Raw genomic sequence first — 27,349 nt, forward strand, 5'->3', positions numbered from 1 at the left:
TGAGTCTAACTAATGTTCTTTGTTTCAAAACCCAAAATGCTCAAAACATAAATACCTCAGATTTTCAAATAAAAGTGTGAAAATATAAAATTTATTAGATTTCACCAATTGTTGAGTTCTAAGGTAATAAACTCTGACATTTATAGAAACACTAAGATTGGAGAAATGATTTTGGGACATTTCTAGAGCTTAAAAGTCATGCTGAATAAACATATGAAAACATGTTTTCAGCATGCTGAATATATGTAAACATATCCATTTTGATAAGCTGGATATTTATCAAAATGGATAAATTGGATATTCATCTGAGAAATTATATTCTTGCTTTGTACAAACATATGTAAACTATATAATTTGTTTATAATATATATAATATGTTTCCACATATTTGTATAAAGCAAGAATATAATTTACCAAAATGGATACTTTTATTCTGTACTGCCCTGCCCTCCTTACTTAACAATTCATGTATTCACTTTGCAAAGCTTTAAAAATATGTTCCAATAGGGAATTTGCACTTTTGCTAACATAATCAGTCTCAGTGAAATGTACTGGTAAAGTGTATGTGAAATGTGTTTGATAATGACAGGTTGCTATATACCTTTCAGATTCCATTACAAAGCAAACAGGAGAAATGGAAATCAAGTCAAAAAAAGAAAAAAAGCAAATTTGATTGCCAATAAAAGTTCAGTTATGTTTGCTTAACCCACACTGGAATATAGGTTTATAAACAATGTGACATTATTCATTTTCCTTTATTTAAGCTTGAGTCTACTCAAAAGCCTCTGTGAAGTCTTGGGTGAATAATTTCAATTTGGTATCAAAATAACTTGTGCTATTGGTAACAATACTAGTCTTATTTTATTGATGAGGAAACTGTGGCTTAGAGGTTAAATAATTGGCTGAAAGTTACACAATGGAAAAATGACTAAATTTCTGTTATCTTGGCTGGAGGTCCTACTTATTAGAATATGTAACTTCCAAACATAACAGTTTTGATACTTCATGGCTCAAAAAATAAGACAGACTTTATGTTAAACAGCAAATATCCTATTGAATAGAGGCAGATGCACAGTAAATTCTATGTTGTATAATCAATATATCTCATTTGCAAATGGTAACTTTAGGGTATCTGTTTAAATATCAGAGTATTTTCTGCTCTCTGTATTGCTGTACTGGTTTACATCATATTTTCTTTTCTTCATATGTTCTAATAATTTAAGACCATAATTTAGAATAGCTAGCAGGTATCTAGGGGATAATTAGATACTGCATATATTTTCAGGAACACTTAAGTTGACATTGCCTATTTTGGCTTTGAAAATGCAGCTAATTGTACTGCCTGCAGTTTTCTACTTTTTCCTAATAAATTCTAGCTGAAAAATGTAGAACAAAATAAATCCCAGTAAGAAAGCAAAAGTGGTAATCATCAAATTGCAAGAAAAACCATGACTTAATCCTTTCTACCCTAAGTCTTATCGACTGCTTGAATGCTAAAACACTGACTGGAATGTTTTAAAGGAAGCATGCTTTGTAAGGTATTTGAAACTATTCACCAAGTTTCAAAGCTACTTCAGCATCTTCTCCTTTTAATCTTCCCAATATTCCATCAAATCACTAGCTTATTCAGAGATTCAGGAATCCATCCATATCCATATTTTTCAAAAGGTGAAAGAAGAAAGAAAAACTAACCAAACACGTGAGATCCTAAAATAAAAGGAATAATACCCATTATTCTTCAGTCTCAGATAAATTACAGATCTGTTCTTTAAAATGGTGATGAGAGATGGCCCTAAGAAGTGAAAGAAAAGACGAAGGGGTTCAGAATCTGATGTTATAAACCGATGTAAGTTGACAAGGAAGTTGCCAAAATACTGAGAAAAAAATCAGATGAAAACAATAATGGAGAAGAAAGACACATGAACACAGCCAAAGCACAGATGCATATGAAAAGGATATCATTAGTGACAGGCTTTAGGAAATCATGCAAAATGTAATGTTAAAAAATGAAGATATTTTAAAAAGACTGTAATAAAGAGAAAATACCAGTTATGGAAAACAGAAAATGTAGCTCAAATAATGTGACGTTCCTGAAGAGAGCACAAAGACACACACACACATGTACACATACACACACACACTCAAAAATATGCAGAAAGATTATATCTCTGAAATAAAATTAAAACTTTAATACAAAGACACCAAACAATCAAAAATAAGATGTATAAGATGCATTACTCCTACTTCAATCTCAAGAATGAAGAACGTATCATTTGGAAACCAGTGGGAAAAAAATCAGTTCAATTTAGGAGGAGTCTACAAACTGGAAACAGACTGATTTCCGACTTCCTACTAGCCACTATGTATGACAAAAGACAGTGAAGAAATGTCCCAAAATTTTGAGGAAAATAATACATACTCAGCCAAGGCAACCTTCTAGTCCAAAATGAAAAGGCCAGATATTCTCAATCATACAACAACTCAGATTAGGGCATTCTACCACTCTCCTTGATCAACATACTTAACAAAATCCAATCAAATTATGAAATTAAAAAGAAAAAATTAAAGAAATAAGGTAATGGAGGAGCTATCATAAAAGTATTGCTGATAAAATTTAATCCATCAAAATATAGAATCAGTATCACATACTGTCAGAATTTTTATTATTACGGAACGTAAGGCAAACCTTAATGTAAAAGTAATAATTTAATAAGATTTGGGAGATATGTGGAAGGTGTGAAGAAATGCTCCATTACCCAGGCTGGAGTGCAGTAACACAATCACTGCTCACTGCAGCCTGGACCTGCTGAGGTGAAGCCATCCTCCCACCTCGGCCTCTCACCCAAGTATCTGGGACTACAGGTATGTGCAACCATGCCCAGCTAATTTTTTAATTTTTTGTAGAGACAAGGTCTCCTTATGTGGCCCAGGCTGATCTTGAATTCCTGGGCTCAAGCGATCCTCATGCCTTGGCCTCCCAAGTGCTGGGATTATGAGCATGAGCCACCACACCTGGCCTTTACTACTATTTTATAAAATTATTTCTTAATTCCAAGAAAAAAATCTCATCATTCTCTTCTATTTAACTGACTAAAAATCTTATTTGCCTATATATATGTTGGGTCACTATTGTGGGAAAAATATATCTTTTCATCCCATTTTAAGTTCATAGCTGAGATTCCTATAAGAGTTTAACAATAGAAAAGCATATACACTTACTTAATGTAGGTTTTATGTGACACAAGAGCCTCCATAAGGAAATGAAGACCCAAAGAAACAGGGCATCTTGAGTATTTTTTATGCTAGGTTTGATGGGGAAGTGGATAGTTATGGAGAAGTCTGATTGGATTAAAAAAGCTTGATGTAATAGAGATAAGCTGGGGCAAACTCAGCAAGATCTGTTCGTTGAGATTTTTCTCTGTATCCCTGTATCTTCAGAGATGAAGATGTTCCTTTCCTTCCTTTCTCTGAGGGTTTTATGACCTGCTTCAGGAAAGAAAGACGTGAGGGAAGGTCAGAGAGACCTCACGCCCTCATGGTTTTCTTTGATTCCTTCAGCTTAAAATATTTTGGGGTAGCATGTACTGAACCTCATTACTAGAATTCTATAAAACAATTTTGTGGATACCAAAGAATAGTGTAGTGGATTCTGATTCATAATTTAACAATCTCAAGATTATTCTGCCTGCAGAATATGAATGTTTTGGAGGAAAACTGGTGTTAGTGGAGATGAAGAGAAATGAATGCTTGCTTGATAAGTTTTAGAGTTGGAATTGACAAAATTTGCAGATGAATTACATGTGGAGTTATGGCAGAGAGAAGAACTAAGATTACTCCTGAATTTGAGCTATATTAACTGGAGGAGAAAGTGATATCCTTTGAGATCCAAAACTTAACAGAAGATCAGGATACTGATGGAAAAAAGTAATAGAAATAATAGTTCACAATGAGAACACTTGGGACACAGGGTGGGGAACGTCACACACTTGGGCCTGTCGTGGGGTGGGGGGAGTGGGGGAGGGATAGCATTAGGAGATATACCTAATGTAAATGACGAGTTAAACGGTGCAGCACACCAACATGGCACATGTATACATATGTAACAAACCTGCACGTTGTGCACATGTACCCTAGAACTTAAATTTAAAAAAAAAAAGAAATAATAGTTCACCTGAGAATGTTAGTCTTGACACGCCAGTGAGACAGGCAAATGAAAACAGCAAGCATGTCACTGGATGAATGAGCCTAGAGCTCAGAAAAGAGGTTTGGGTGAAATCATATGTAAATCCAACAATATGGATCAGGTGTCCTTGGAGGAATATGGGCATTAAAGATGAGAAGGCAAAGATTGTGCTCTAAATTTAGATGACATTAAAGACACAGAGGTACTGTAAAGAAAAATGTACCAATAAATATTGAAAAGGAATGGGTAGTCAAAAGTAGGAAATCAGGGAAAGTGAAGTTTTCTAATAGAGAAGTATTTGAAGAAAGGAAATATAGTAAGTGGTGCACTAAAATGATGAAAAAACACAAAGTGTGAAGATAAACAGAACATGCTCATTCGATTTGATGACATAGAGGTAGTTGTTAACTACAAAGAAGAGCTTCACTATAGATGAAATTTAAAGTCATATTGGAGTGGGCTGGCCAGTGAGTAAAGGTGAAAATGTGAAAACTGCAGAGGTCCACATAACTTTTGGAGGTTTGCAGTATAAAACAGCAAAGAAATGTGGCAGAGCTACAAGGGGTAATATATTTTTTAAATGTCGGAAGATACTGGAGCTAGTATGTATGTGAATGAAAAGATGAAGTGAAAAAACTTTTTGATTAATGAAAGAGAAGATAGCGTGAGAAAGAAATCCACGGCTAGGCTGCTTTGGAAGGTTGGAAGATGACAAGACTATCAACAGAAGGCATGAGCTTTAAAGGAGGACGTCATTTTGCACAGCAGGGGAGAGCTGGTCATTCCTTTCAATTTCTATAGCATTTCTTTAATATGTAAACAAACCCAGTACTAATATCCAGCTACAAACTTCTTAAGAACTTGTTGAAGAAAAATGTAGATGAATATTCTTTAGAATTTGTTTTCAAAAGACTTTGAGGGACCTCTCAAAAGCATCTTCTTTCTACTTAGAGACATCTTTTCTGACTAAGCTTCTGGTTGCAATGTCCACTCTCTTAACCCCAATCCAGACCCTTTTCAGTCTTCTGGACAAATATTCTCTCTCCACTGAAACCAGTCTACTAAGCCCTCAGTCCCCGGCATCAGCTTTCCTGGGTAGCTCCCAATGCCAAAATGTATTCCACTAGTGACTGTACCCCATGCCTATATTAATCATCTGTGCCTCATAACTTTGCTTCCTTATTTTAAAGCTTCAATTTTCACTGTAGTGTCAACCCTTTAGGAAGAAAACTCTCAGGCCAGATCTTCAAGTCCTGGAACATTTTCTCTTTCCCACAGTAATATTAGCAAAACCATTAATATATCTATAACTCCACTACATTGAAATTATTCCAGCATCTGATGTTATTCTTCATACACAAATTATCCCTGGGAATACAGTGATTTCCCCAGGGTTCTGTTCTGAAGGATTGACAATAAATGGAAATATATATTAGTCTCTACATTTCCCAACTTCTTTGAAGAAATACATCTGAAAGGAGATAGGGCCTCTATACTAAAATTATCATTTTTAAAGACTTTCCAAAATTTTAGGCATATTTATATAAATTATCTCATTTAATTTAAAAACAATTTTTTGGAGATACGAAAGTATATAGCAATAGGGCCCCCCCTAGGCTAAACCTGAATGATGACAATATATGTTTGGAGTTGGCAAATTATCAGGAATCTCTCTTCATGCATTGAGTTCCTGGAGGTCAACTGATTATTGTTAATCCTTAAGAAGGAGAAATATAGACAAGAATGCATAGGGACATTGAGAAGATGAGGGTAAAGAAAGAAATAAAGACATACACAGAAAGGTGTTTCTGCCTTTATAGAGAGAATAATTAAATGATGAATGAGCCGTTTTCTTCAGAACTCTGTGACACACGTAGTATGAGAAAGAGCTTCAGGTCTCTTATTAAAAACCTTTTGGGTTGGAAATAGGGGCATTCACCCCATTTTTGCATAGAGCACATCGAATCCAGCTCAAAGACTTCACAGTTTGGGATGCTGCAATGGCAAACATAGCACAACAGTACTAGGAGCTGGCAGATGCTCACTAGACTAGGCAAATATCCATCAAGAGACTGTGCCAACTTGCTTGTGAACACCTGAGACAAACCCTGGGGTTTCTAGAAATATCTTCCTTGGAAGAGAGATAGTACTCATAGAAGCAGAGAAAGACAATTATCAAGCATCTTGCAGTAATAATGATGCTGCTGGAGATCACAGAGCCAAGAGTTTTTAGATTAAAAAATTAATATTCAAATAGACTATTATTTTGCTAAAAGTGCACAGCAAGTTGTTGGCAGAACTAAAATCTGAAGTAGATTTGCATAACTCCAAGACTGAGGCTCCATGACTATACCAAAGCTGTGTACAAGTATGTTCAGACAAGTAGAAGTGCAGTTTAAATTTTCATTTTCTCCACAGTTATATTGACAATAATGCTTACAAGCAAAAACAGATATCCTAATACTACAAGTAATTATTTTTTAATTAAAAAATTATATATAGGCTACGCTGTCATATACTGGACTAGACTACGGTTTTCTTGGTAATGCATTAGCCGCAGTTTTATCCCCAAGAAGTTTATATTTTAGCAGTTAAAAAAAGTGAAGAAAGGAAAACTATACAGTGAGCTATACTTGAATTAAATATATATTGGTCATTGGGGAGCATATAAAACAGAAAGAGCATTGTTAGACAAGAAGTCTAACATTGGTTATCAAAAATATGAAGAAATTGGAGAAAAACAGAAGAGATTTCTAGGCAGAGATTATCAAAACATCTGAAAGTGAAGAAAATAATATTGTTCTAGGGAAATGTCCAGTAATTTATTCTGCTTTGAGCTTAGTTTTCAAGACAGCAGTAATAGCTGCTGGAGAGATTATGCAATATAAAATTTAGGAAAGGCTAGATGGGGCCAGGTCATAAAGGGCTTAGTACACCCTAAATATACACTATTAATAAATGGAGAGTCACTGAGGATTTTTGAACAAGGATATGAAATGAATGGAAATACGTATATGGAATAAATCTTCTTAGATTATGCATTAAATGAAAATTGCAGTAATTTGTAATGCTTATGTATTTTTCTTAATCTTTTTATTTTGAAGTTCAAAAATACAGTATACTCTCAATTTAATGCAAATAAGAAATATACAACAATTTTAATAAAATGCAGCTCAAGTTACAGAGAGGCTAATGAAATCAGAGTTTAAAAACCTTCTTTTGACTGTTGCAATTTGGTACCAGCTGGTGGCAGTAATCTACTCCAGCCTAAACATCAATGAAGATGATACTGGGTGCTCTGCATGGCTGAAATTTTTAGAACACTGGCAGCAATCCCAGGAATCTCCCAATAATTTAGCACTATTTTCATCATCTCAATCCCAGGATACTGAAGCAGCAGATCGGTCCTGAAAATATAGAGAACCACCTTCTACCTCCCCATTTCTTAAGCCAAGGATGTTTGTTCTCTTTTAACTTTTCCCTCCTTTCCTGAGAGGAGAGGAAAGGAAGAGAAAGAAGGAAATTTACCAGCTTCATTTATATCTACGTGTGCATTATCACAAGACATATCATCATGATGTTTGAATGTCTGACTGCAGGGGCCTCTACTGTACTATCACGTACTATTGTCATTTTGGCTTCAATAGAAATGGAAACTGAGGTCAGCAAAATCATTAGAAAATATTAAAAATTGTTAACTGTGAAACTAGTGTTTTTGCCTAGGTAATTAATGGTTAAATATTTTGCTTCTTTTCAATATAAAAAACAAAAGAGATAGGTTATCACCCAGTGTAACAATTTTAAGCCCATGGTTAATACTTTTTATGCCAGTGTTTTAATACTCTTACCACAGCATTTATATGTATGTATGAACAAAAACAGTAAGGCACACAAATACACCTGACTCCTTTACATTATATTGGTTTTCCAGAATTTGGGGGTAAATGAGTTTTGCATTATGGCTCCTTTTAATCTATCTTTATGATGAAGATAAAGTCTCAAGACTCTTAAAAAGCTGTAATAAAGGGAGGGGGGAGGGACAGCATTAGGAGATATACCTAATGTAAATGACGAGTTAATGGGTACAGCACACCAACATGGCACATGTATACATATGTAACAAACCTGCACATTGTGCATATGTACCCTAGAACTTAAAGTATAATTTTAAAAAAAGCCGTAATAAAAAATTGTTTCCCTACATAGCAGAAATGTTGCAAAAACATTAAAATATGCAAGCTCTTGATTTCAACAGTGTTTCAACCAAAGGTGTAAACTAAGAAGGACTAAATAAAGCCAGAGCCTAAAATCATTTTGGTGATCTATTAAAATTCACTTATTTATTCATTAACACAAGCTACGCCCTCACTTTTTAACCCTAAGTCAGTTCTCTCATATCCAAGACCTCATACCAAGTGACTGTGTGTCTTCGATTCTAAGTAAAACAAATACAGTATGTTTTCCCATCCCACATATTCAAAAGTGTTTCTGCTACAAGAAATAAAAACGATGCAATTTCATGAAATGAATAAGGATAGATGAAATGATTAAATACATAATGTCAGTGACTATTAGTTTAACTCACATAAACACAAAATTTTAAATATCAAAATTTCAAAATATGATTTGGCAAAGTAATTTTAATATTACAAAATTAAAGCTATAACTGGAGAACTAAATTAGCCTGACTGACACTCAATAACATACAACTTCACCAGAAACATTTTCCCTTTCTAATTTACTTTGTCTGTGAAGCTGAAGCTAAAAGGGACTCTTCAAATATTTTATGTACTGGCCAATTTCTAGACGTCTGTACTCTGCCTGCACAGTAACAAGCTGGTGCTAATAAGCCATACATAAAGATCCTACTTATTAAAATACAAATTAGACACCCCTTATGTTTATACATGTGTAAGTACAATTAATTTTGCAAGCTTCGTTGGAAACAAAATTGCTTTAGTTAACCAACCATTGCAATGCAATCAAATGAGATTTTAAATGCAATTGGAAAAGATCTGTTTGGTAGAAATAGCAATTATTTCATGCGGAACAATTAGCTTTCCAAGCTCTTTTTTGCTTCTCCCACCTGCCCTTAATAGAATAATTTGTCCATCATAAGTGACATGAAATGTCACCTTTAACACCCGTAAGTTGTATGGAGACCTAGAAGGCAGCTGGTAGACATAGCTTATTTACAAATATTAGTTTGAACTTGTAAATGCATGACCACATAAATCTTAATCCATTTAGAGTGTATGCCCTTTGTTCCCTCAATTGTATATTCAGTTGGGAATTGAATGGAGCTGAGAGAGAGTGTGAATTGCATGAACCCTTTGTTGTTGCCAGCATATTAGTGTTTTGCCTTTTATTCTTGTTGTTCATGAGATTTCTCTACATTACACAGTAGGGAATGTTAATCAACATTTTGCCTGAGTAATATTAATGAAACTTGCCTACTTACACTTGAGGGAAGAATCAGAATATTACATTGCTCTTTGAAATGTTAATGTACCTTTTAGGAAATTATGTCTGCCTTCTAAATCATCTTAGTGTTAAATTATTAAAGGATGGCATTAAAGAAATATTGCACTGATGCACATTGTTAAATACCTTAAAAGATAAAAGAATTATAAAGTTTAAAAGAAGGACCTTTTGAAAGATGGTAGATTTATCTTCAAATTAAACATTTTTAAATGTTTGGTTAAAGTATTGAGAAAATTTACAATTGTTTTGTGTGCTTTCACAAAACAAGAGATTTAATGTTAATGATTTCTAATTTCCAAACATGAATTTGAACTGTATTCTGTTCTGGTCTTGAAGGGTTTATTTAACCTTCCTGTATCTGTGCATTAAAACACCATCCAGTTTACTAGAAACAACAACAACAACAAAAAAAAGCTGAGAGGAGTGTATTATTTTTGTACTTTTTATTTATTTGAATCTTAAGACTAGATAGTCTTCACTGAGGTTCTATTCTCCAAGCACAAAAACAACCACTATCTAAACCTTCTATCACTCTATGGCATTTCAAAGGGAAGGGCTATCATAAAGACTATGTATGGCTGCCAATGTAAGATATGGGAAATAGCAATTCTCAGTGTGCAAACTGTGACAGACATGTGTCCTGTCAACATCATTCACGGTCCTTCAGGAATGATGCTCAGGAAATGAGTTGACAGGACTCTAAGTGGTCTAACTTGTTCTCCCTTTAACAGTCTCTTTTGATATCAATCAGTGTGTTGATAGGCCCTAAATAAACTGTGAGGTAACCAAGGGGGAAATTAGGAACAGAATTTGTTCAAGAATTCTCCCACATGGTGACCACTATTTGCTAAGAACTCCTAATACTTACTGGGCAAACAATTCAGTTTCTATTTCACCATACAAGAGTTAGTAATGGCTTTTGTATTATTGTGGGCCTGACTTGTCCTCTTGCACAATGTTCTTTAGCAGTACTGCTACTTGGATATATGCACTGAAAAAATGGATAATAGGAGTTACATTTCAAGGTAATTTTTTTCACATTTTGACATCTCTAAGATACAATTGCTGATGCATCATAATTTAAGTGTCTTTTTTGGGGGATGCTCGGGGGAGATGGGGTCTCTCTCTGTTGTCCAGGCTGGAGTGGTACAGTGGCGCAATCTCAGCTCACTGCAACCTCCACCTCCCAGGTTCAAGTGATTCTCCTGCCTCAGCCTGCCAAGTAGCTGGGATTACAAGCATGTACCACCAAGCCCAGCTAATTTTTGTAGTTTTGGTAGAGATAGGGTTTCACCATGTTGACAAGGCAGGTTTCGAATTTCTGGCCTCAAGGGATCCACCCGTCTTGGCTTCCCAAAGTGCTGGGATTACAGGTGTGAGCCACCGTGCCCGGCCAAGTGGCTTTTTCTTAGAAATAAGTAAAATAAATAGAATGACTAAGTGCCTTACAATTGATGATTTACATTCAATAAAATATGGTAATAGTGAACTTGAACTGAGAGTTTTTGTGTTGTGTTTGTGTTGTGGTCACCCATTACCTCAATATAGAAAACAAAATCATTGCCAAATGTTAGTGTTAATGAGACCAATATTAAAGAGTTCACAATATAATTAGGAAATGAAACCTAATGTCTAGAAATTAATAAATAAATAAAACAACACCAATGATACAGGCATTACTACAACCCTACTTGCCAAGTTAATTTTTTCCCACATTATTGCTCCTTAAAAAAGTGAAAACGACATACAACTAATCAATGACTACTTAAAATACTACAAAATGACTTTAATGCAAAGAAAAAAGGGTGTTTTGAACAGGGAATGTATAATCTATATATTTCAGAGGTTGATTTTGTGTGTCCATTTTGAGTTCTCCGAATTACTGAAGATTCAAACTAAAACAGCACCAAGGGTATTACATCCATGCTAGGCAGAATACATGAGCTAGCCATACATCTATTATGACTTTACACGGCTTTTATCATGCATGCTTTATGTTGTGGGAGATAAGGGAAGAGTAATTTATATTTAATGTTATTAATCAAACATATATTTAGCTGATTTGTTTTGCTGCATTTTGCCTATTTGCAAAAGCGAAAAAAAAATCGTTTCTCTTTAAAAGCAACTAAGTATATTGCAAGCCCCTTCATTCACTAGATGAGCTTACAGTTTGCTCGATACTCTAGGAGCTTATGTTTTTAGCTTAATCATTGATTTTTTTCCTTAATATATCATAGATAGCAAATTGATCTTTATTAACCTATATATGATAAAGGTTGTAGACAAAGCCAATACCTACATAATATTAATACCAATCAGGTTAAGTGATATGATCAGTTTAGTAGAGAATCAAACTGACAGTTGTCAAATAGAGTCTCTCATTAGTAGACTGTTTAAAATACATAAATTAGTGACAAACAGTAAAAAACAAATAATGTCACAAGTATCAAGAATGAAAGACTATGTATTATATACGTGAATTAAATATCATTTAGTGCATTTTCCTTTGATATTCAACATAATCATACAACACAAAGAAGTGCTAATTCCTAAACCTCAGTTTAGTGTCCATTGAAGCACAACTACATACCTTCAAATTTGAGACTTTTGCTTTGCAAAGAGTACAATTAAGCTGTCGCTCACATTCTAAACCTATTTTAAATGTGGGAAGGTAGAGGGGAGTTGGTTATATCTCCAAAATGAATTGTCTAGAAGTTTTCTGTGATCAGAAATTATAAAAATTTTCTTTCATTACAACTGTAACCATTCGAATATGTAACAGAAGTAATTTCTGATTATTAAGGAAATATCTTTTTTACTATGCCCCTTGGCCATAAGAGGATAAATGATAGATATGCAGACCTTACCACAAGGAGAATTTCTGCTATTTCTATAAACTAGTAACTCTTAGTTCACAAAACAAGTTTATTTAAAAAAACATGCAACTGCTAATGTCAGCTGGCATTTCTCAAAGTAGGCCAGAGTAGAAGAGAGATTACTTAAAAGTGAAACAAATTAAATTTTAAGAAGCTGAATATACTCATTCTCACTTTCATTATATTGCCCACCATCATGGTGATTATAATATGTATACTGCTTCTTAAAAACTCAAAGTACTTAAAGGCAACTTTTTTCAACTTGTATATTCATAATATCGACAAAAATTATTCAGATATTAAAATTTAATGCTATTTTTAATGTATTTTATAAATAATGTACCTTTAATTATGGAAGAACATTTCAAGGGTTTTTTTTTTTTTTTTTTTTTTGGTAATATGGAACATAAGAAAGTACATTTTGGCTAACTTAATTGGCCCTGATTACCCAAAAGCAATTTCTTTAAAAAGCAACAAGTGTGGTTATTTTTAATCCCATAAGATTCCATCATTAAAATATATTTTAATATGAACATAATTATCCATACGCAATATATCAAGCTACTTAAATCAAGTAGTTAAAAGGGGTTCTTACTGCAAAATCTTCCCTCCACTGGTGAGCTGCTTGAACTTTCTCTGCTTCCAATGCCAGGCGCTGAAAAACAAACAATAAATCTTAGAATTCAAATGACCACAAAATATGGAATTGTTATATAAAATGCTTGGGCTTTCTAATCAATTATGAGGACATAAAAAGCAGAAGATGATCATTATTTATGATTCATAAATTCTAAATCATTTAGTAATCTAATCTACTAAAGTTGATGTATGTATATTTACTCTTTAGCAATATAAGTAATAAACTATTCTTGAATACCATTGAGTTTGTTACCTCTGCCATCATCAGCTGTAGTGTCCTCTATGAGTGCTTTCTTTCAATGACTAATACTTCAGTTTTTAGAAAAAAACTTGAGTACATTAATTTTCATCTTATTTTTAGTAAATACCTTTAGAGCATACATTGCTCTAAAAAAAAGACATTGAGAGATTAATATGCATTAATATACTAGGCACCTTCTTAATTGCATATTGTGTTTTTGCCAAAAGCCACAAAAGCTGAAATAACTTCCCCTTTGCTGAGGCACATCTTTAGTAGTTCTTTCAGTGATAATCTTTGATAGAGGATTTGTGCATCTGAAAATTGCTTGATTTCACCTTCAATTGTGTATGCTAAGGTAGTTAAGAATTATAAGCCAATTTATTTTCCTGTAGCACTTTTGAAATGCTATTCCATTAAGTTCAGCGGGAGATGACAGTACTAGTGTCAGCCTGCTAATTACTTTTTATAAACATTTTTCCCCTACTCCAGTACCTTTTAGATTTTTCTCTTTGTATTTTTCAACTTCACTATGATGTTCTCCATGTGATAGGCTTTCATAAGACAGTGTTGTTTAATGGTTAGCAACACAGAGTTGGGGACCTGGCTGTCTGGATTTGAATACCAGCCCTTGCAAACTACTAGCTGTGCAACCTTGGGAAAAATTAAGACTCTTCTCCCATTATCTCATGTGAATAACGTAAAAGCCTGCCTCATGGCTTATTGGAAAGACTAAATGAGTTATAAAGTGTTTAGAACAGTGCTTGGCACACAGTAAACAATATATATATGTCAGCTATCAACTTCAAAGAGTAATGGTTCTATTTTCTCCCTGGATCCCCTTTAAAACAATAGTGCAGTGTTGAGTTTATTTGTGGTTTGCCTTATGCAGCCAGAAGATAGTGATAAAACTGAGCAAACAGAAAAGTAAATAAAATAAATATACTAAACTTACTTATTAAGGTATAGAAATTATCAGGGTAGGTTTAAAAAATTACAAATCTCAGAGTCACTTATTGATTCATGCTGTTTGTGATCTACGAACTATTCCTCAGTATAAGTTCTTCCTGTGGAAGTCCAGTCTACACTGGATAAACATCTTTTAGATCAGTTTTTATGTTAATGTATTGGCTTCCATCCCTGTGATTTGTTATAATCTATTCATTTTTCTAAGCTGTTACATAGGTTTTATCAGTGACTCTGTAATATCGCCTAGTGGGAGATCTCAATTTAAGAGTTCCAAAGCTAAATTTAAGTGAAAATGTACCATAGCGTGCTAAAAGGACAATGGTTTTGGTTTTCACTACTAGGCAGAAATGGAATATATAAGGAGCTGGGAAGTGTTAGAAACTGTACCACGTAGAGTAACCAAAAGGCGGCTCCCTCTCCCTACAAAAACAAAAACTAAATTGCAAAGCCAACAGACGAGCATATACATTTCAGAAACACTGCATCATAACACTTTTGGAAACTCAACTTCAAATGAAAAATGAAGCAACAAATGAATAAAACGGCAAACAGAATGGAAATGGAAGCAACTCGTTTATAGAAACACTTCAGTATGGGAAGATAAAGAGAAGACAGAATGAGAAAATAAGCAGGAAGGCTTTTTCTTTTTTCTTTGTTTTGATACAGGGTCTCACTCTGTCTGCCAGCCTGGAATACAGTAGTATGATCATAGCTCACTGCAGGCCTGCAGCCTTGACCTCCTGGGCTCAAGTGATCTTCCCACTTCAGCCTCCTAAGTAGCTGGGACTACAGGTGTGCATCGAGAAGTCCAGCTTCTTTCTTTCCTCCTTTCCTCCTTTCCTCCCTTCCTCCCTCCCTCCCTCCCTCCCTCCCTCCCTCTCTCTCTCTTTCTTTCTTTCTTTTGTAAAGTTGGGTCTCAAACGCCTGGCTTCAAATTATCCTCCTATCTCAGCCTCGCAAAGTGCTGATATTGCAGGCATGAGCCCTCCTGCCCGGCCAAAGACGTGCTCTTGACAAAATTCACAACATAAATCTTCCCCATTTTAAAAAGCAGTATAATAACTAAACTTTTATATGTATGGGCAAAAAAAAAAAAAAAAAGATTTCCAGAACTTAAACAAAATACTGCATAAAATATTAATTTTTTTAGATTAAGAAATATTACAACTCTAAAATGTCTTTGGGTCTTAGAGAAGAATATTAAGATTTTTCTTCAGAATACACAGGAGGATGCCGTTTCAGCAAACAAAACACACTAGTGAGCATTCACCCACAGGGCTATGCAGTTTCCAAGGCACCAGCTGTAACTCTACCAGATCTTTCCTCCTTGGGAGTGCATGAGAAAGTGCAATTTAACTGATCTCACCCAGAATCGTGTGGCTTATGACTTGAACATAATCCATGTTTAGTAAGTTATAGTGACAGTAATCATCACAGTTAACTATTTCCAGAGAAACAGAATAACAATGGCAATACACTCTAACACAATTCCTTAGGAGGAAGAGAGTCCAAATCAGCTTTATTTATATGTATTCTGAACACTAATTTTATAAAGTAAATGTCCTGTATTGCAAGACTCTGAAAAAGTTTTTAGAAAAATAAAGAAAGGCATGAAGTTATGTATACCAAAGAAGTTATGCACTTTAAAAGGTTGGTCTGAAGCTTGAAAGTTGTTAAATTTCATATCCCCAGGTTGGAATTTTAGAAATATATAATCATGAAAACTCTACTCCTGTTAATTTCGTTGTTCATGAAGAAATTAATAAATATTTTTACCTAGCAAATTTCATGAGAAAGCATATAATACTAAACTTTAGATACTTAGTCTATCGTGAGACTAGAGTCAACAGTCACAGTGGTGCTATTTCTCGCAGCAAAAAACCAGCTGGTCATTACTTATAGAAAACTGACATGTCTTCTAGACACATTAAGTCTTTAATTCACTTCCGTTTTGTTCAACTGACATTTTATTTTTAAAGCTAATGAGCTACCATTAAATGCCATTGGTGAATTGTGTTAAGGCTGTCAAAGGCCAGGCGCATGGCTCATGCCCTTACTCCCAACACTTTGGGAAGGTGAGTCGGGAAAATCTCTTGAGGCCAGGAGTTCAAGGCCAGCCTGGGCAGCACAGTGAGATCCTGTCTCTAAAAAAAATAACCCAGTTAGCCTGGCATGGTGACACATGCCTATCATCCCAGCTACTCAGGGGGCCGAGGCAGGAGGGTCACTTGGATCAGGAGTTCAAAGTTACAGTGATCTACGATGGTACCACTGCACAGCAGCTGAGCTACAGTGCAAGACTCTGTCTCAAAAAAAAAAAAAAAAAAAAAAAAAAAAAATTAAAAAGAGACATAAAACATCCAATAAAATGTGAGTATCTGCTCAATAGAATATCCCTGTTTTCTCAGCTGGCTATATAAGTATATCCTGTAACAGTAACTTACTTCAGAAAAAGAAAAAGAAAAGAAAAAACAAAACAGAACATTTTTCTGATTTATGGCACAGTATAATACAGCATCAGACCTTAAAACCAGACAGAGTACCACACAGAAATAAAAAACCTGGATTACAATGAATATCTATGAGAAAAATTTGAAGCTTAATTCTGCTAATATTAAGATATTCAGCAAGGTTTATTAAATGGCTTTGTTGTAAATGAGATACCACATGTATATATGAAAATCCTTTGGATATCAAATAAATATTTATACAAAGTAATAGATGTGCTAAGAATGTATGCATCCCTACCTACCTATTGGTTTGAACATTTAAAACAGAAAATCACTGTAAAGGCTTTAAGGACTTACAACTATAACAAAAATATACTTGACCCCAGACTTTCTGACTCCAAAGCTTATGCTCCTTCCACAAGACCCTTCTTTAGATTCCCATAAAACCCATTACAGTATATATGAAGACAGCGTAATATCAAAACCAAAACACTAGTAGAATTCTATTTTAGGTTAATAAAAAAATCCCCAGCAAAGTTTTAGAAATTACTAAAAAATGAAAAACAAAGTCAGCAGCAACAACGAAAACCATATTTTAGTTGGGAACCATCTTTACAGGTCTTATCCTCAAATCCTGAGAGATTATTGCTAATCAGTAAAAACGCTTTTGCTATGCAGTGGTCTGCAGGGAGAAGGATAGAGAATGGAAGAGGTTTTATCAGATGAGAGAAAGATCAGCTCCCTTGAAGGTCTATTCATTCTCAACCTTTACTTTTTGTCATATCTTCATCTTTTCCATTAGCATTGAATTCTGTCAGATGATATGAACTTCTATAAAAGCAGTATTATACAGTATATAAAGATATAATTCTACTGTCCTAATCAATATCCACATATATTTTTCCAAAAAATAGACTATTTTCCAAACATGTAAGTAACTTGCTTCCTAGATTGCAAATTTATTGCAAGTTAAAGATAAAATTTGCTTTCTGAAATTATGAGAAATTTTCTTTTGATAGCTTTAAAAAGACCATCAGGGATCATATAACAGTTCAGTTAGACTCCCATAATGTTGGTACTCTTGTTTATATACAAATATTTGACTTACAGACACCATTTAAACAAATATCACTAAATTTCAAAACAATTTCTTCAGCTAATGTAAGTCAAGATTTTCCTTTTTAATAAAAGGTAATAGAGATCTACAACAGCAAATCCAAATAAAATATGCATGTGGTATGTGATTAATCTTCAAACAGTTAACACCCATTACAGATTAGCAAATTGTATTATACCTATGTTGACAATTCAATTATCACTCTAGGAGTTTCACCTACTATCTTCATCAAAAGGTTCTTAGCATATCAAAAGGATCAGGATAATCATTTGAATTTTCTACCAATACCTACTGAAAATAGCAGACTTAGGTGAACAGACTTCAACGTCCGAAAGAAAAGCCTACAGGTACAATCAATTACTTTGGAGCTATGGTATAATGAACATGCACTTGTAAATCAGACAGATCTGGTTTACAATTCTGGTGCTGCTTTTCACTAACAATACAATTTTAGGTGATAAAGTTAACAATTTTGCATCTAGGATTTTTTTAACCTTACATTTTCTACTTGACATTCTATATATCCAGCATAATACAAACTCAGTAAAGTTTTGCTTCCATTTGAACCTGACAAACATGAACCCACAGAGTAGGCTATGTCAGAACTCTAATCACCAATGACCTCTTCAACACGTAAATACGAGCAAATAAATGAAAAATATCTTAGTGGTCCTGAAGTTTTCACTATATTTTACCCTGCAGAAAAGCTCTAGTCTGTAAAACCATAGGGTAACCAAAAGCGTATGCAATTCAGGGAATACAACAGTTCAGCTCTGTAAAATAAGTTCAATTTTATTTTAATTTTACCACAAATAGAATAAGAAAGCAGAGAATATCATTGTGTTCTCCCTGTGACACCTTATTTTTTCTAAAGGGTGGGGAAGGGTATAGGCAAGGTGTGACATTTCTTCAGCATTTCTTATGCTGATAGGCAGTCTTGAAGGCCTCCACAGACATAACAACATAATACTTCCATGAATATTTAGTATCATATTCCATCTCAAAGGTAAAATGTTCTTTTTTCCAATAACCTTAACCAGATAATGGGAAACAATGCAGTTTCAATTCATATAAACATGTATGGTCAGCAAAATTCTACCAAAGGCTTCTAAAAATTTGTTATATCCCAGTGAACAAGGATTTTACTATGAAAATCTTAATGTGCAGAGAAATTGCTCTATATGTTTAAGTCACATGTGCTGCACTTACAGATTGCTAAAAATGTTTCCACAAATAAACATTATTAGTACTTTGAAATGGTTCTGTTAGCAAAAGAAGCCAGGCTGGAAACTGGGATTTGAGGATTAAAAGTTATAAAATGTAAACAGACTAACCAGGATGAGTTAACTTTGGCATATTTCAACATTCCATAATTGTAGCAACTAGATAAATACCCTGACAAGGGGGAAAAGTTATTTCTAGGACAAGAAGCCTAGTGTGTTTGCTTCTATTCAATGAACATTTACCGAGGCTTGTTATATGCAAGTTTACAGAATTAAAAAAAAAAGACATAGTTTTACTAACTATGCTTCTAAAGTGACCTTATATTCATATACCATACACATCATATACACTCACACATAATATCATGTGGTCAGTGTTTCACAGATGCTTTCTCAATAGTTAAAGTCTACACGCTTTATTCGTTTTACTTCATTTCAGTGAGTTCTGCCACATGGAGAATACATTTTTAAAGTACTGCTTCTATCATGATGCGAAAATCTCAAAGAACAGGCAGGATTCTAGAAATAGTGTCATTAGCTAATTACAAGATTTAGCTACAGGTCTCTTTTTTTTTTTTTTTTTTTTTGGTCTGGGGTGGAGGGTACTAGGGAGGCTAAAAATACTGAAAAGCACAGAAACAAACAGTCTTGAGCCTAACACCCCAGAATTCACCTTGATCTTTATATTCGCTTTATAACTGTTTATGTAAGAAAAAAAAATATTGCAAATCATCTTGAAGTTCACCTTATTCACCTCTTCTGACCAATTTCCCTACATAAAGCAATCACTATAATAATCTGACCTATAACCTTAGGCATTGGTTGGAAGTATATTTTTTAAAATATGGAAATATCATCTGATATCGATATTGTTGATTCTCCTTGCTAATAGGCTACATGCAAAGAGAAATTCCACAAGTTTCATGAGGAATGATTTATCTAAGAACAAACCTATCATCCTTTCAAGGTTTGGATTGAACAAACAAATTACAGTCAATGGCGTATGAGAAATTATTTGCTGAAGGTTTTGGAAAGTTAAGATAATATCTGGAGGAGGACAAAACCCCTCAGGGAAACTAAGCTAGAGCCATTTCTAAGATTTTTTTCAGCATCAAAATTTTATACATCAATTGCATATTTACTAACAGAATATAGAATAGGTCTTATTTCTTAATACAAACCTACCTATTCCTTCACTCCATCAGGAGACCCTCCTTCTTCACAGGCATTCATGATGCAATTTGAAAGATTCTAAATCATCACTTGAGCAAGGCAACTTAACCAAAGACATGCTGATCCCCTCTCACTATTGTGCTATAGGTTAGCAAGCCCACCCTTATAAAGATGACTAAATGCTGTTTTTACATTTTGCTTATGCTTGCCTAAAAAATTCTTACAGATAAATCTTATAATGTACAAGGTATATTGTAAGGATACAGATTAACTCTTTTTGATAGCTATCATTTTCTTACAACTGATTTCATACCAGATTATGGGAAATAAAAATTTCATAATACAAACACAATTTCTCTTTACAGCCTAAGCTTTAAGGGAGTGTAATACATGCAAAACATATAAATAAAACTTGCTGAAATCAAGCCAGTCATCATTTATTTTTCTATCTGTGGCCACGTGAAAAATAAAACTTTTGCCTCATAGCTTCTGGAGTGTGTTGTATAGATTTCAACCTGATCTGCCATATTCACGAAATACTTTAAAATTAACCACAAAGCTTCAAGTCTGATCTTCAGAGATGTAATTAGTTCCGAATGAATTGGCAGACTCTTGAAATACAGAAGGCAGGGTAAGGGAGATAAAATCTGGTGAGAACAACAAAACTCCTTTTAGCAGTATGAAAATAAACAAATAAATAATACAACTGATTATTATCATACCTTCTTTGGGATCTACGGCACAAAATAAAATAAAAGGTTGTCCGAGTGAATGTAATTTGCAGCTCTACTCTACATTTTGCCACCTGCAAAGAATTACATGTTGAACTTATTCAACAAATCTGGAGCTGATGAAAACCCCTCCAACCCCACCATCAACTAAATATTCTGATTCTATAGCTGGTGTCATTCCTGAAAATCTACATGTTTACTATGTTACACCTTTTCTGTAGATTAACCTTGAAAACATTCTTCTAGAGGGTAATATTTTAGAGCTATTAGACATACAGATTGAGTTACTTTTTAAGAAGCACTGTTCTAAATAGCAATATAATTATCCTAAGACAATAAAATAGCCCATGCCCTTCATTAGTTCCATAACCTTATACTATCATGACCCATCATGCTATACTCAATTCGCTCTCCCTCTAAATCAGTAAATGTGTAAATTCAGTGCAGGAAGCAGTTCTTTCACATCTGTGCACCTCCAGTATGTTATACAATGTGCAGCAGTGTGTAGGCACTCAGTGTGTACAGAATTGTGGAAACAATCATTTCCAAGCATTTTCAAAGTTGTATCAACATTTATAACCAGGTTCACCAAATCATCCTCATTCAGTATTATAACACTTAGACATTTTGTGACTTTCTGGCCACAAAAGCTGTCCTCCTACATGACAAGCATACATCAACACCTAATTCTTAAAAATTGCCAGATTAACTCAACACTACCTGTCTCTTAAAAAGTAGTAGAATATGGCCAGGTAAGTGGCAGGGATACATACTAATCCATGTAATTCCACTCTGGGGTCTTAGAATTTTAGCTACTGTCAGTTACCTTACTCTCTACATGTTGACTGTTGCAGATTCAAAAACCCAGGAAGGAATCAGTGTGAAGAAGGGAGAGAAAATGGACTGTGGAGAGGAAAAAAAACAAAAAAAGAGAACCATTCCTATACTATAGTCCTGCTGATAATCTAGTCTAAAATCCCATAAAATTAAGTCACAACATCAAACTATTTACATTAGGAGATCATCCACTCAGAGAATGCAAATATCTCTTCAGCTTGAGAAGTGCATTCTGGTACGTCACACTAATTCCAAAGGCCTTCAATCACTTTGCATACCAACCAAATTGCCTACAAATAAACACCAACGGAAGTTGCCCTAAACTGGTTGTTTTATGTCCCATGTGACCACTCCTTCACATATCTAGCAATTATTTTTTACTACTATGAATAACTAAGGAAGCATAATATAGCAAAAACAGCTCTGCCACTTATGACCAGTAACATATTAAATTAATAACTTTTACCACAATTTCTCAACTGTAAAATGAGAATTTTAGTAATGCATATATCATTTTGTATTATAATGGGTAAATATGATATGTGCTTAGTAGTCAATAAATACAAGCTATTATATATTAAAAACTAAGGTAGAGATGTTAAGAGACTCGTCATAAAGTCAATAAACTGAATTCTTAAAATTATTATCACCAAAAAATATTACATACACCTGAGAGAAAAAAGCCATCTTAAATTCTTTCCATAATAAAGTTATTGGAAAGGGCATACCTTCGCTGAGATTACAAACTTCAGAATTCTTTTGACTATATTAGTCCTCTGAATTAGTCCCAATTTCAATCACCACATTGAGAGAAATTTCTCCTTGGGTCCCTCATGTTTCTGCATGTCACATGAACAGAGACAAAGAGACTAGTTTTTCAAGAATGCATAGCAAACTGCCTTGGAATATAGAGATAGTGTCTCCCTCCAGAGCGAGGGCAGATTTGTTTGTTGCCCAGAAAAATAAAAGTGATCCTCTGGGGCAAGTGCAGTGTCCTGGCAGACCCCTTCAAATGACTGGGGTTTCCCAAGCTCAGGATTCATCCCATTGCATATACCACAGGCCCTTGGGCCACTGAGCAGCATACTCGATGGGTCTGAGAGTCCAGAGATACTGATGCGAACACAAAGCTCGTGCTGCCTACTGTGCCATGAGGCATAAGGTCCACTGTGATTCAGAGAGTCTCCTGCATCTATGAAATTGTGGTCGGCTAGCTTGTTAGCTTGCAATTAGGGCAAAATCTCAGACCCTTTACATTTCTTGATACCCATGTTGTGATTTTTGTTGTTACAGTTTCTTTCTAGTTTGATCTTGAGATCTCTCTTGAGAGTGGCCAGAAAGCAAGAAAGTCACTCTCTGGGAGAGCCCTGATGAGGGGGTGGGTTGTGAGGAGGAATTAGGCCTATGGGACGGGTAAGACACAATGCGAGGTGAAACTAAAATGCATAAAACAAGAAATGCATTACTCACAGATCCCAGAGAGGTTGGGGGTGTCCAAAAGAGGCCAACGGGAAGTCTAGAGGTGACAGGGAGCTCGACCAGCAGGTGGCAGGTGGGTGGAAGAGAGACAGAGAGAAATAGAGACAGAGACAGGCAGAGACAGTGAGGAGGATCCCTGGGACTATGCCTTTCTTAAGGTTCTCGGGCTTTCTCGCAGGAGTTGCGGATTGGCTAGTTTGCAGAAAACATGCCAGAGGGGGAACTTATTTATGTAACTCTGGTGTTGACCATTAGGTTTATCATGGTCAGCAGCTGTGGGGCACGTCGGATTTTTTTTTTTTTTGCATCAGTGAAACAAGAAACAAGAGAGTCGTATCAAAAACTACAAAGGGTGGGGAAGTTTTAACCAGGCCGAAAGTGACGGGGTGTTACTGGGTTTGAAACAACTTATGTCAGGCCTAGAAACTGATGCCAAGGCAGTCACTATATTAAACAAATTTATGACACACCATGTCTGGCTGAGTCAGCTTGTCAAAATGTTCACTGATCCATCTCTCTGGCTTCAGACTCTCACTATGATTTAACTGGTGTCATCTTTATTTTGCCTTCAGCAGTTCTTTAGTGACTCTGCATTCTGGACCTTAAGAGTCACGATGTCTTTAGAACAGTACTTCTCAAAGTGCCCAGACCCACTGGGGCAGCATCACCTGCAACTTGTTAGACATGCAAATTCTCAAATCTCTCCCTAGGTCTACTGAATGAGAAACTACTGGAGTGGGCCCTGTGAATCCATGGTTTCACAAACATCCAGGTTATTCTAATGTGCACTGAAGTTTGAGAAGCATTACTTTAAAAGAAAACTTCACAGAACCGTTCAAGGATAAGTTTTAGGTTATCTTAAAAAAGCAAGCTCTCATATCTGAGGGAAATAAAACAATTACAACTTATGTGTTCTAAAGCTCTTTTGAAAAAATAAGCCTTGTAAATGAAACAGAAGTCACTGGAATGATACCAATTCAGAAATTTAATCGTAACTTATTACTTTCAGTGATTATTGTAATTTGATGAACTTTGTCTCTGAGCCAATTAACATTAATACTAAAACAGTAAAATAAAAGGAAAAAGGATATTTGCTTTTTAGACAAAATATGTAAAGTGATAGCATAATATATTAATATTACAATCAAACGTATATTGGAAATGTTATTAAATCCTCAATAAAGTGTCCTAAAATTTATTAATTGGCATTAACAAAATTTCATTTTTTAGTTGTCTAAAATTATCTTTTCTAATTTTTTTCTTTGAAATGTACTGTTGTAACACACTGCTTCATATGTAGAGTCTTTATAATTCTCCTTTCCCTTCCTTCTTTCCTTTCTTTCTTGGATGTAGGATGCTCAAACTTGTTTGTCCTTGTGAGCCCGCTACTCACAATTTGCAGGAATTTGTGTAGGCTTCAGGATTTCATTTTGTTTTAGTATTCTGGTTGCCAAATGCATTAAAGTTTATAAAAGGTAGAAGGAAGAAAATTGCTATACTCGTAAGAAAATGATCAAATCTCTGTAGGAATTAGGTAAAAGAATTAAACTACACAACCACTTTAAAAAGGAAAAAGATATGGAAAGGCCCCCTCTCACTATCAGATTTTTGCATATAAGGTTCTGTCTTTATAAAACTCTAGAACTGGATCAAAGTTCATGTGGGTCTCATTATTCTACCAAAATAACAAAAACACAATGTAACTGGACATGATCTAAATTGACATAATGAACAAAAAAATGTAAAATGTAGTATAATAGGGTAAGAAGTACCTTTGAAACTTATTTTTGGTACTTTTTTCTGCGTTTAATTTTAAGAAGGAATAAAAGGTAAATCTAAAAAACTCAACTCTGTTCAAAGAACTTAGTGGGAGGTAAGAATACAAAAAATTAGTATACATCTGACAAAAGAACATACTTTAATTACAAATCTTTTCATTTACATATACATGCATAAGCTTGCATATGTATATATGAAATGAGATGAATAAAAGTTGATTGCCCAGGCACAGTGGGTCCTGCCTGTAATCCCAGCACTTTGGGAGGCCGAGGAGGGTGGATCACGAGGTCAGGAGTTCGAGACCCGTCTGGCCAACATAGTGAAACCCCCATTTCTACTAAAAATACAAAAAATTAGCCAGTTGTGGTGGTGTGCTCCTGTAATCCCAGCTACTCAGAAGGCTGAGGCAGGAGAATCACGTGAACCTGGGAGGCGGAGGATGCAGTGAGCCAAGATTGCACCATTGCACTCCATCCCGGGCGACAGTGTGAGACTTCATCTTAAAAAAAAAAAAAGCGATGCGCAGGAAGGGTAGATAAAATCAGGAAAACTTATTTTGATCTCCATAGTGAAAACTAACTTAAAAGGTTTATTTTATCAGTAAGGACCATCACTTTTCTCATATAATTTACTTTTCAACATTTTATAATCCCTAAAGTGTTTATCATTATATTGACCTTGTCATAATCCAAGAGTTTTAAAACAGTCTGAATGATTAACTTTCCAAATCAGCTGGCAGAGAGATATCCATTATCTTCCATTGCCCCCAAACTGGTCTTAAATAGGTATTTGAGATGGGCAGATACTACACACAAATTTAAAGGATTAGAAAATGCAGTAATGTCCCAATAATTGGTAACTAAAAATATTATCAAGTGTTCACTTCAGTTATTCTGAATATAATTCTCAAGTTGGTTTTTATTTTTAAAATTTTGTGCAATTAAGAATACAAGAAACCATAAAACACACTCTGACTTTGAAAATGTGGGGAAAGGAGAGTTTTTAAAATTTCTCTGAACTTCTGGTTCTTCTTCTGTAAAATGGAGACAATAATACCCATTTCACAGAATTTTTTTCACGAATTTTTATAAAAATTGAGAAAAAAATTACAAAAAAAAGAGATTTTTGCAAAACAGAGCAGTGACATCTGATTCAACATTAGCTATTATGAATGAAGAAGGAGGAAAAGGACAGGGTTCTTTTATTTCATGGAAGGTATAAGCAAATAGGTATGTATCACTGTGGTCAATGTACGTTACGCTCCCAAGATTGTATGAGATTCCGTCTGCTGAACCACCTCCAGTCCTTTTAATTTTACAATAATGATTTGTCATCTCCAGCTCTGCTCCTCCCACCACCCACACTCTTATATCAAAGGGGATTCATTTCCAGTTACCTCGGGCTATTCTTTGACTGGTGGTAAACTATTTATCATTCCTGACTTGTTATATTAATCTTATTTTACCTTTAAATAATTTACCTTTGAGTTTAATTAACTTGCACAGGCTGCCAATTCAGTGAGTAGGATGGTTTAAAAAAAAAAAAAAAATGAAAAGTGTGATCTTAGACAGTAGGCAAATTTTCTGTTTTGCTAATGTTGCTATGGAAACATCGCTTTCCTCTTTTTTTGTTGTTAATACATGGAGGGAGACGGATGTATCACATTCTGTGGCAAAGTGTGTACTATGTGCCCCTCTCGCTTTATAATCTTTCCTCCTAGGAGTTGGAAAATTACTGTGATGTGTAAATCAATCAATCAAATTTGTAAAATATAAATTTACTAGGTTTCTTAAATGATAGAAACATCATCCACTAATAATCTGAAAAAAAAAGTGCTACTTCTGTTTTCCCCTTTTTCTAGAGAACATGATTTTTTAAATGCTGTAAAATATTCAGTAGGTCTTTAGTTTTTATTTTAATTTGAGTAATACTATTATTCTTTCTCTTGTTCTTAAGTGAGTTTTAATGATTTTGGTAAAAGCTTCAGTAACTGACATTATCAAAGATTCTTTTAATAATTCTCATACTATTATCCTGTAATTTTCCACTCACATTTCTTAGATATAAAACTTCTAAGCGGTGACAAAATTTTAAGCTCTCAGGTCTCAAGTACAAAGTTCAAAAAGGCTGCTTCTTTTCCTTTTTAAGAAAAATTAAAATTATATTTATTA

The 27,349-nt window shown here is 34.5% G+C and overlaps 1 protein-coding gene across 11 annotated transcripts in view; it reads right to left on the minus strand.

Moving 5' to 3' along the window:
* The window catches only part of CACNA2D1 (calcium voltage-gated channel auxiliary subunit alpha2delta 1), a 506,034-nt gene that overhangs the window by 217,818 nt on the left and 260,867 nt on the right, over positions 1–27,349 (minus strand). For all 11 annotated transcript variants that reach the window (XM_021936120.2, XM_021936123.2, XM_021936118.2 and 8 more), the window contains one exon: positions 13,139–13,198. In XM_021936120.2, the coding sequence (XP_021791812.1) occupies positions 13,139–13,198 (60 nt within the window). The remainder of the gene's footprint in view (positions 1–13,138; positions 13,199–27,349) is intronic.

This window comes from Papio anubis, chromosome 4, assembly GCF_008728515.1.
Source record: "Papio anubis isolate 15944 chromosome 4, Panubis1.0, whole genome shotgun sequence".
Lineage (NCBI taxonomy): Eukaryota > Metazoa > Chordata > Mammalia > Primates > Cercopithecidae > Papio > Papio anubis.